Below are 11,342 nucleotides of genomic sequence, written 5' to 3' on the forward strand. Positions count from 1 at the left end.
TGTCCATTGAGAGCTAGTTAGACTGCAAAACTCATGTCACATGTTACCTGAATAGACTTGAATTTTAGTGACCAAAAGTGGAAAAGCTAGAGCACTAATCCATGTGCCTTAGCTTCCTGTAATTGATCTTATAAATTTTTTTTTTAAATACTTATTCTCTTACTATTGTGTATTTTGTTTTCCTTATAGCCATTAAAGAAAGCCCTAAGGATGATGGGAGCTCCAAATCTGATATCAGATAATTTAGATTGTGGACTTAGTTACAGTGTTATCTCTTACCTTAAAAAACTCAGCCAACAGGTAGTATTGATAAAACCTTTGCAATTAGAAGTGCGTTGATTATTTAGTTTGTGGTAATCTCATTATAAAGCAGTTAATCCCTGTGGGAGTTGATATGGGTGTACAGCATTATTATACCTGAAGATTGGTGAGCATTTCTACTGCAAACACAGCTGAATCCAGAGTGGTTTTGTAGCCAGTGATTGTGCCTTCTGTAAGTGGTGGAGGGGAGTGTGAAAGGCACCTCTTCAGCTACATTTTAAGTATCTGCTAGACCTTTAAACTCCAAAGATTGTCACTAATTGGATTTATGACTGCTCTTGCCATTGTTCTTCATAGCTGCAGTCAGAGGCTTGCTCTCAGGCTCATGTCTATTACCATGTGTGCCTTGGCAATGTGTATGTTCCCAAAACCAGTGCACATTCTTTCCCCGGGGAATAAAATCATCCTCCAGCCTTTAGAAGAGATGTTTCCTTCAGGTCAAATCTGTTCTGTGTCATAAGCATGACCTGGTGGGAAAGTGTCTTTTTCTCTGTGTCCAGAGTGCCATTTCAGGTGTACCTGTCTGAGTCCTGCCTCCTTAGCACAGATGGTTCTCCTAACAGTAGTTTAATCCCTAGAAGTCAGTGGAGAAGCAGTGCAGCCTTTAAAATGACAAAATAAAAATCCTCCTCCTTAAAGAATGCACAAAATAGATTGAAAAAGCCTCTGAATGACTGAACATCTATTAGACATAAAATGTCCTGTGGTATCTCAGGAGCTTCATGATATGCAAATTCACATTATTTATCTGCAATATGGAGTTGGAATGGCTTGAGATGGCTGCTGTGGTTTTCACAGACATTCTTAGCAGATGAAACAGTTTTAAGTGTGTTGGATGCATTATAAGCTCCTGTCTAGGGACAACCAATTCCAGAATTCTGCTGTGCTCCTGCTGTCCTTAAATTCAGGGTTTCCCACAGATAATGCAGACTCTGCAGAGGATGAGATCTGGGGGAAGTGGGTTGCAATCGCCATGGGTTTTGGGGTTTTGGTTGGTTGGGTGTTTTTGGAAGTGCTGCCAGTGGGTAAAAATCTTACTTTGAATACAGTTTAAGCTTGATACAGTAAAATTATTAGTAGCAACAATATGAAATTTTTGCTAATTGGAGAAGTGTAGAAACTTACTGATGAAGCAAATTTCTTTCATGTCTTTTCTCCCTTGTTGGAAACATATAGTGCAAACCTCAGTTCTTAGGTTGTCTCAAAAATGAAATCTGAAATTGTGTTACTGTATCTGAATAATACTGTTGGTTTAGATGCAACTTTACAGTAGCCTAAGGCATCCCACCTTGCATTATTTTTTCCCCTTTAAAAACGAGTCTTCAGGGACATGAAAGTGAGACTTGCAGTAAAATTGGGATATTCACAGACCTCCTACTGGCATATAAATTTAGATATTCTGGCTAAATATTTTTTTCCATATGCTGGCACATTTGGGTTTCTTTCTAGTTTAGATCTGATCTATGTGATCAAGTATTTCCTTGGGTAGGTAATTCTTCCATTTGTTGAGTAGCTGGGAACTAAATTGATAGTTTTATTCTGTTAATGTACTATGTGTTTTATACTGGAAATCTGCAATGCCTGCTGATTCTTTAACTCATGGTGTGATTCCATTTTAGACAAAAATAGAGTCGGAACGGATAATAGGTTCAGTGGGTAAGAAAGTTCCACAAGAAATTGGAATAAAAGTGAAAAATCACTCCAGTGGCCTCTCGCTGGTACACAGTAGGGATTTTAAGCAACTGCTGCAAGGGATCACTGGGGAATCTCCACTGAGACTGTCGGAAATGAATGTTAAAGAGTTTGCTGGCTTCCACATAGGACTTTTAAACAAGGTAAACAGCACAATGATCTTGTACCAGTAAGCAGTTAATCTCATCTCTTTTAAATGGGTAACTTTTATGGATTCAGTGTAGAAGAAGGAAGTGCTTCCACTGAATTGTGAAGAGTATGGCATAGGCTTAAATAGTGAGAAGAGTAAATGCAGCTTTTTTACACTTGCTTTTTGGGGTACTATTTGAAAATTCTGTGGTAGTAAAGAAAGGTTTAAGTGAGAATCTCTGAAGGACAGGTAGTGGTGTTCAGGAATTAGAATGCTATGTCTTAGTAGAGCTGAAAATGCAAATGGAGTACAAGGTCCTGTTGAAAAGACAGTTATTGAGTCTGCTGTATCCAGTTACAAAACTCCTGAAGTTACTTCAGAATAATTTTTTAATAGTTAGCATAATTACGAAGTTCATAGAGAAATTTCTCTGTGTGTGAGAAGTGAGTTATCTGAAAGCTCCTTTTTTTGTTGTAAAACCAGGATTTGAAGCCACAGGCATTCAGAAATGCCTATGATATTCCTCGTCGCAGTCTTCTAGACCAGCTAACCAGAATGAGAGCCAACCTGCTGAAAACACACAGGCTTATCTTGGGGCAAGATGAAGGTAGGTAAACCACTGTTCTTCATTAACAGTTTGGAGACAGCACAGCTATTTTTTTTTTTATTCCCTGAAGTAGTGTTTTCTGTCTTGCATTTGGGAACAGAAGTGGATATTGCAACATTTGTTGAGTCAGTCAGTGTCTTTTTCTTGACTCTGAAGGGGAAAGGAGATTGTTGCCTTCTGTCATGCAAGATGTCCTGCTTTGAATTTTAAAAATAGGTTTCGTTTGATACTTTTCCTGTTCAAAAAAGCTCAGTAGACATGGTTTTTATAGGGATGAGTGGCTTAAAGCAGAGAGGGGCTTGCTTTCTTTTACCATTTAGATGCTGTGGTTTAAAGATGCAATTGTTAGCATAGGGAGTGAAGTTGCTTATTTTTCATTCAGGTTCTGCCAGTTAAGCTCAACTCTTGCCAGTGTTATTTCCCAAATCTTAGTCTTCAGCTCTTCATTCATATCAGGGGGGGAAAAAAATAATTTTTAGCATTTAAATGCTACCACTAGCAATTAAAGTGTGTGAAGTTTGTATTGCCTTAGCTGTAAGATCTCTGATTCTGTTGCAGACTGCCTTCACAGTGTTCCAGTTGCTCAAATGGGAAATTACCAGGAATACCTGAAAATGATGCCTTCACCCCTTCGGGAGATTGACCCAGATCAACCAAAAAGGCTTCATACATTTGGCAATCCATTTAAACAGGATAAAAAGGTGGGAGGAGCCATGCTATCTGCTGGTTCTTTGTATTTAACATGGCTTGAAATAATGAGTAGAATTACTCTCCAACAACTGCAGTATGTTCCTAACCTGTCTTCTGTTGTGTGTGAAAAGGAATGGTTTTCTTCACATGGTCCAAAATAAAGGTGTAAAGAATCATGCTGAATTACAGGGTGGCATTGGTCTGTTTCTGGTTACTGTGTACTTCAGGTATCTCTGCTTTAAAAGCTGTAAAGTGTTTCAGAAACCCCTTGAATTTAATACAGAGGGACTTTTTCCATCAGTGAATCAATGAAACCATTTCTGTTTTCACGCTTTTTTGTTTGGTCATGTTTTTTTTGTTAAATTTCTTTTTTTTTTTTTTTATTTATTTTCTTTTCAGGGTATGATGATAGATGAAGCAGATGAATTTGTTGCTGGGCCTCAGAATAAGATCAAACGTCCTGGGGAGCCCAATACTCCAGCATCACTGAAGAGAAGGCGCAGTATGTCCCCACTCCTGAGACGGCCACAGTCACCTCCTGTTGTAACAAATCATGTTGGTGGAAAAGGGCCACCAGCTGCCTCTGGATCCTCATCATATCTGAACTTCAAAGGTGTCCCAACAAATAAAGGTATTTGGAGTTGTACTGAAGCAGCCTGTATAGTCACAAGTGGGAATACCTGTTTACAGAAAAATACAAGCCACACACAAACACACACCACACCACCACTCCCCCCCAAAAAAAACCCCAACAAACCAATTCACAAACCCCACCAAACTAGAAAACCCACCAAACCCCCCCTCAGCTCTGCTTGCTTCCTGAATTTATTCAAAAGAGTATATTAGCCCTGTGTGTATGCTTTAACATTAATTAATACTGAGTTTCTTTTGTTGCCCTTGATAAACAGGCTGCTGCCACAGCTAATGAAATAAATACTTTTATTGAACTATTAAAAAAAAAACAAAACACCAAAACTGAATTGTTTTGCCAAGTTTGTTTGGAGGTAGCTAGCATGTCAGATCAGCTTGGAGTTCTCATTTGTGTATTTGTGATGGGGAGGGAAAGTTAAAATATGGTTCTGTTTTCATTTCCCAGAAATATTTTTTCCCACCTATTGCAGCAAATGGAGTCAGAAGAAAACTCTGTTAGCTGGAATTGGGGGAAGAGAAATGTTAATTTACTTAGAAGTCATAACACTGCAGTAATAAAATGGTGAATTCATGATAGCAATATAAGATGGTGACAGTCCAAATGGAAGTATTCTCTTGGTCACATCAAAGGTTGAATAAAATTATTGGAATTTTTCAGCACTGTCAGATCACTACACTGTACTTGTAAAAAGAAAGGATGCAGAACTATTTCCTTTTTTTATGTATTGATACATATTTTTAATTTGTAGATACCAATAACAGTATTGTCCAAGATGGTAATGGAGAGAAGAAAGCAGAAAATTGTCAGTCACTGGAAAAGCAAATTGATGGCTTACCTGTACAAATGGCTCCTTCACTTCCAGCTGCCATGGGAGAGGATGAAATGTTGCCCAATGATTTGGACTCTCTACCTGTTGAATTCAATTGTTTAAGTGAGGATGGGTTGGATCATAAACCTGGTACCAATGCACTTGTTCGAGGACCTCTGAATTACAGCGTGGCTGGAGATGACCAAAAAAGGGTGATAGAGTCTACTTCTGAACCTGTGCCAAATTCATTTAAAATAACACCTATGATGTTGGAGGGAAACAATGCTGATATCAAAATTAAAGTGATGAGAGAGGTTCGCAAACCTGGAAGAAGTAAGTTTGGGGTTTTTTTTTAGTAGTATATGATGCATGGTGCTAGAACATGTCTTGAAACAAGGAGCTATTTTCCATGTACATACAGCTTTACGTTTTGAATAATTTCTGTATGAGGGACAAAAAAGGAAGAAAGTTCTTACATGCTGGGCAGGTGAGCAGTGCTTAGGAAGTAGAATGCCAAGTGTCCTTTTTTGGCCTTGAAGATGAGTTAACTGCTCTAAGAGGTACCCTGTGAAAGCAGCTTTAAAGAGGTTTTGGTTTTGTTGCTCTCCAAAGGTGTTACTGATGATGCACTGATAGTAGACTGCCTTATGCTGCACTGCTCCTTGCAGATACACAGAGTACTGTGCTGTACTGTGTCTGTGAAAACTTCCTTTGGAGAGCAAAGCTTATGTAGCTAGAAGGGTGCGTTTTGGACTCTGTTCAAAAGGGAATCTTAATAGTGAAGTGGTTTTTAAATTTATTTTGTGAGATAGTGCAGTTAGTAGTGGAATGCTGTTGCAAATAAACTTTCTAAGAACTAAAGACTAAAAATGGCTTTCTTTTTTTTTCTGTAAGATTTTATAAGCTCCCAAAATCTAAAATGTTGTGAGGAAAAGTAACTTGGCTTCTCACCTTTTGTAACATTTTTTGGTCTTTACTAACCTGAAGCTCCAGCTAATGTATATTTATGCTTTCTTATGCTTTAGGATTTGTCATAGGCATAATCGTTCTGGTTTTAATTTAGTGGTCCCTAATGTGGTCTTTGTCTGAGTGAATTATTTCTACAAGTTAGACTACTGAGTATTTTTCCAATTCATTGTCAGGTGCCAGTCCCCAGTATAATGGTGTATTCTTAACTCCTTTTTCCTGATCTTGCATTGCTTTCCCAAAACTTTATTTCATTGGGACACAAAACCATTGTGGCAGACTGAGGCGCTTGAGAGATGAAACCATTTTTGCACTGCATCTGTATTTTATTTTTAACATGTTTTAAAAGTTCCTGTTTGGGGATGTCTGCTTCCTGTTTTGCAAAGTGAGCTCATCTAATCTTATACCAAATTTGTATCTAGATGAAGCAGAGTAAGATAGTCCTGTGTTCAGTAAGAGTCAGAGTTCAGGCAGTCATCAGATAAAGAGGTTAATAGTAGTGGGTTAAATATGAATATTCACAGTTCTGACCAGGGATCCTCTCTGTGCCTGCTGCATCAGACTGAGCAGGCTCTTCATCAGAGCACTGTAAATATCTTCAGACTGGGTTCAGCTATGGAAAATATAGAAACAGTCCTGGTTTTTGTTTCTAATATAATGTGTCCAGTTCATTCTTTTGCAGTGGATGCATTTACTTCGTACCACAAATGCTTCTATTAATTGTGCTATTAATTAGGATACATAATCTGTCTTTCTTAGAGAACTGTTCTTGACTCCTGCTTTCAAAAAGTGACAACTTTAGGTTGCAGCAGGGCTTGGTGGCCCTACACCCATAAAAGCCATTGATGGAGATATGAAGCTTCTCTACCTAGCCTGCATTTTCTGAGCACAGCTGTTTCTATGTGCTCCTCTTAAAGCAGAACCTAATTCTTTGGTGCCACATTTGAATAGCAGATCATCAGTATCAGTTCAAATTACTGGTATCACCTGCTTTCTGTGCATGAAGCTAATGTGGGATTTTTTTCTTGCCCTACATTATCACCATAAACAGAAGTGTGAAACTCCGGGCTTTGTTTTATTTTGACTGTTAAGCAGTATTGAAAATGCATTTTCAAGATTTATTTTTAATATATGATTGGATTTTTGTCTTTTTTAGATTATGAAAAAATTTTCTCTCTTCTTGAGGAGGTGCAAGGACCTATGGAAATTCAGAAGTATTTCATTGAATTTGCTATCAAGGAAGCAGCAAGGTTTGTATAGATATAAACTAGTTGGAGTCATAAATGTTAATTTAGATCATGACAGTCAATCATAAGCTTTCCAGTTCTCATATTCTTCTGTTTTCCTTTTTGAGGTACTTCAATTATTATGGTTGTTATAGTGATCTAACTACCATTATGTTTTTATGGATTAATTTGTCTTAAAGTTCAATGTAAAATAGACAGGTCATTATTGAAGACTGACCCAAAATTTGGGTGGGTTGGGAAAGGGGTGACTCTATTAAATTAAATGTTCTGGCCATTATAATGACAGAAATAAAGCCAGCTTTTCCATACTGGAAACAGAGAGCCCCTGGTAACTTGTCCTGGCTGAATAGTCTTCAGTTGTTGAACTGTATTTTTGGAAGAAAAAAATGAAATTATTCTCCCTCTCTTCCTTAGGTTTAAAAAAAGAGTCTTAATACAACACTTAGAGAGAATACTAGAGGAGCTAGAGTTCAACAGCCTACCCAACAGAGTTAATCATGTCAACAGTAGATAATAATGCACCGGCCAGACAAATATGGACCAGGAATGAGTTTGCTGTGCCACAGAAGAGTGGAAGAGGATGTAGCTGCTGCCCCCACCATCTTGGCAGTCAAGTGATTTTACTACACAGTCTGAGAAGAAGCAGTGGAGCTTTAACTTTAAGAACCTCTATCGGCAGAAGCTGGGCTAAAACCTTAAGGATTTGCTATGAAAGGTGTGGCTTTTTTCCTGTGGAGGGTGCTATTTGCTCAACAGGCTGAAGAAAATAACCATTGCTGCCCCTCCTGCAGGTGATGAGAATTTACTCATTTGAACGCTGTCGTTAGACATTTTACGTGCTATAGGCAGCAGGTTGCACTAAAATGGGGCACTGTCAAATGCACACACTGTCTGCATCGTGGAGAGAGCCCGTGTGTTCCCAAAAAAAAAAAAAAACCCTCCCAGAAACACCTGCAGTCATAAAATTGCATGTTGCCACCACAGAGACAAGGGTCTTGTTCCCAAGAACTACTAGCCATGCCTTTAAACTTGAAATTCAGTGTAGATTGAGAGTAAAGAAACTGCTATTGTGTTAATGAAAGCTAAAGACAGCCCTGTGACTGTTACCACCCGGTGGTCACTAAACAATCTACCTCAGACTCTCTTCTGTTTTGTCTGCAGACATTATGAAAGTGCACCTGAGGCTTCCCAGGTCCCCGACTTCAGTTCTCTTTCATCCTGTGAGGAGGACGGAGATTCTTCAGGTGGCCTTGGCACACGCTGTGCTTTGGAAGCACTAAAAGGAAACGCTTTTAAAAACGTGTATTTTAATGTTCATACAAAAGAGATTATTTTGAACAGTATTGTTACCAGATCACTAATTTGATATTTTAACTGTATAAATTTTTTTGGAACATATGTATATATAAAATAAACCATTTTATTAATTTTTAAGAAGTGCTAATCTGAGGAGTCTGTAGCGGGCAGCACCAAGTTCCTCTGATGGTCTGTTACCAACAGGCTGATAATTTTTTTGTAAAACCAGTAAGCAGTGTAGCTATCCTGCATCTGAACCCTGTGTGCTCACCATCAAACACAGCTTGCACTGGCAGGATGCTTCTGTACCCTGCAGCACCTGCCCCATCACTCAGCTCAGCCTGTGTACGTTTTCACTCAGCATTAAAGGCACCAGGTTCCAGTTTACAAAACCCCTGGTTACTGTTTTGTCCAAAGGTAATTTTGCGTAGCAAAAAACATACAAAGAAGACTGAAGCACCTGCATAATGTAATTTTTTTTTCCTTTAAAATCCAGTATGAATAATCTGCCAGCAGCAAGTGGCTCTTCTGATATTTTTGTATTTTCAGTTGCTCACTCTTAACATCCTCTGATCCTCTGACAGGTTTCTTTTAAGGACAGCTTGAAGTCGTGCTCGTGCTAATTACTAGCTCTTTACCTTGTGCTGCAAATATCCAAGAGATTCCAGTTTAGTAGCCAGTGCATGAGAGGCAGGGAAGTGGATCTTAGCTGGTGAGCCTGTACTTCTCTATGCTACTGGTATTTTTAGTACTAGGCAGCCTGTGAGGTATCTTTTCCATTCTCTGTGAAGCAGGGCCCTTGTCTCTCTGGAAGATGTGGTTTGACCACTGGAATTACACCCGTGAAATTCAAGAAGGAAATAAAATCCAGCAACAGCAAATCTCTGCCACAGTATTATGTGAATGAGGTGACATGGGGAAAGGCATTACTATAAATGTGGCCAAGTTCTTCTCTTAGTAGTAACATTTATTCATCTGTACAGTTGGACTTTAAAAAAAAAACCAAACACGGAAGTACCTTGCAAATCAAACTGGAATTTACTGGGATTTACTTTCTCAAAATCGTTACATGGAAGCTGTGTGGCACCATGCTAGATGTCTCATGCTTCATCTTGAAAGGGAATTTACAGAAGGTCAGCTTCTTAAAAGGGAATTTATTTACAGAAGATCAGATACGCTGTGCATACCTTGTTCTAAAATGGCCTGGTTGCATGCCTCAAGTTTAATGTATTATGCTATTTTTGAAGTACTAGATGGCAAGAAGAAAGACAACTCTTTTCTATGTAGGTAATGGTTATTTAATTTTCTTTGCTGGTTCCAGAAACATTCACTTGATCATAATGTGTCTGAGCAGGGGCTGAGCTTTTAAGGAGCGACCACGTTAGTAAACCTCCTTGTTTGATCAGTGATGCAGTTGGATGGCAAATTAGCTGGTGACTTTTATTGATTTGTTTGGAATCTTACACATCAGAAATGACAAAATAGTCCGTTCAGCTTGTAGCAGTGAGAATTTTCCCATTCTTCACCATTATATTATCTGAATAAAGTGAATTTGGATCAGAAGATTAGAGGGGAAGAGAAGCCTGTAACAGTGAACTATGCAGAAGAAGGAAAATCTGCCAGCCTCACAGTGTCTGTGAAGAGATGAAGAAAAGGGAGTGACAGTAATACACCTAGGAGTGCACACAGCCCAGCATTCCAAATGGAGGAGAAATGAACATTCCTGGCTTGGGATGGAGTAAATACTCCATGCCAATGTTAAGAAGAATCTTAACAGAAATGATTGGTCGCAAGGATTTTGGTGGAACGTGATGAACAAAGCAGCCACAAGCCTTGCATGGCACACATGACTTTGGTGTGCAAATGGGACAGCCAGGAAAGGTTATGTTGGAGTCAGGCCTTGCTGGGAAGAGACCAGGACCCTAGAAGCAACAGCATGTGGAGTCTGTGTGACAGATGAGCCTCTGCATGGGAATGTTCCTCAATGGCTCAGGAGACTTCAGGTCCATAAATACACATGGATGCCTGGATGGAACCTGGAAAGCTCTATGTGCTGTGCTCAAACTTGAATCTTGGAGCTGTTGTCTAATGTTGAAATAATGTGGCACACTTAAATTAGACTGTTAGGAAGTGGGGAAATACAATGTATCTCTCTGTGTTTCCTCTAAGAAGTGTTGTATAACCATCCAAATTAACAAGAAATTATCTTCCTGCCATGGGTAGAAGGGCTGTGTGGTACCTTGGAGTCCAGATATCTGTAGGTATTCTGATTCTTCCATTTCCTTATCCTCTTTTAGGTAGGCATCCTCATTGATCATCACCTTCATTTTTTTCCCTTGTAAACACCAAGGAGCTTTCCTCTTAAAATGAGCCCATAGCCATGCAGCTCCCAGTCCTGTTGCTGGTGGCAGATGTCAGGTGCTGCTGTTCCAAGTTGTGTGCTGTGCATTTGTGATCAGCAGAGCATTGCCATTTCCAAAATAAAAGCCAAAGGGACTTCTACTGTGCTTGACTTTGCAGTGGTCAAGCAATTGTATAACTCTTTTTACAGGAAACTATCAAAAAAACAAACCCCTATTTTTTTGTGTTTTTTCTCCTAGTAATATTCTCCAGGTTCTGCCTCTAAACTGGCAGGAGTGTAGGGTACTGAAGTTGATTTTGGGGTTTTTTGTTTGGTTGGTTTTTTCCTCTGTTCTTTAATATCTACTAAGAAACTTGTGGTGGAAAAATACAAGTGGAAATGCATTGGCAAACGGAAGCAAAGTATGAGAAAAACTGTAAAGCTGAACTATAATGTTTCATACCAGGAACATATCAACACCACACCTTTAGCAAAGTGGGCTCAAGAGTGATGGTTTTGAAGAATATACAACCTAGTTAAGCTGAAAACAAGGCCAAAGACACTTCAAATCTGGCAGAAACAGTGTTTGGCA

General features: G+C 39.0%; 1 protein-coding gene across 8 annotated transcripts in view; it reads left to right on the forward strand.

The window, feature by feature from the left end:
- Positions 1 to 8,550, forward strand: part of LOC139802492 (integrator complex subunit 6-like) — a 39,991-nt gene extending 31,441 nt beyond the window's left edge. For 2 of the 8 annotated variants that reach the window (XR_011728665.1, XM_071757674.1), the window contains 7 exons: positions 1,941 to 2,156; positions 2,627 to 2,750; positions 3,309 to 3,451; positions 3,840 to 4,071; positions 4,841 to 5,233; positions 7,023 to 7,116; positions 7,528 to 8,024. Coding sequence is in view for 2 of the 8 variants with exons in the window: in XM_071757674.1 (XP_071613775.1) it covers positions 1,941 to 2,156; positions 2,627 to 2,750; positions 3,309 to 3,451; positions 3,840 to 4,071; positions 4,841 to 5,233; positions 7,023 to 7,116; positions 7,528 to 7,627 (1,302 nt within the window). In the remaining 6 variants the exon portion in view is untranslated. Of the gene's footprint in view, positions 1 to 189; positions 301 to 1,940; positions 2,157 to 2,626; positions 2,751 to 3,308; positions 3,452 to 3,839; positions 4,072 to 4,840; positions 5,234 to 7,022; positions 7,117 to 7,527; positions 8,025 to 8,274 lie in introns of those variants that run through there. The other 6 variants (XR_011728661.1, XR_011728660.1, XR_011728662.1 and 3 more) reach the window with 6 other exon arrangements.
- Positions 8,551 to 11,342: the final 2,792 nt, after the last annotated feature.

This window comes from Heliangelus exortis, chromosome 14, assembly GCF_036169615.1.
Source record: "Heliangelus exortis chromosome 14, bHelExo1.hap1, whole genome shotgun sequence".
Taxonomy (NCBI): Eukaryota; Metazoa; Chordata; class Aves; order Apodiformes; family Trochilidae; genus Heliangelus; species Heliangelus exortis.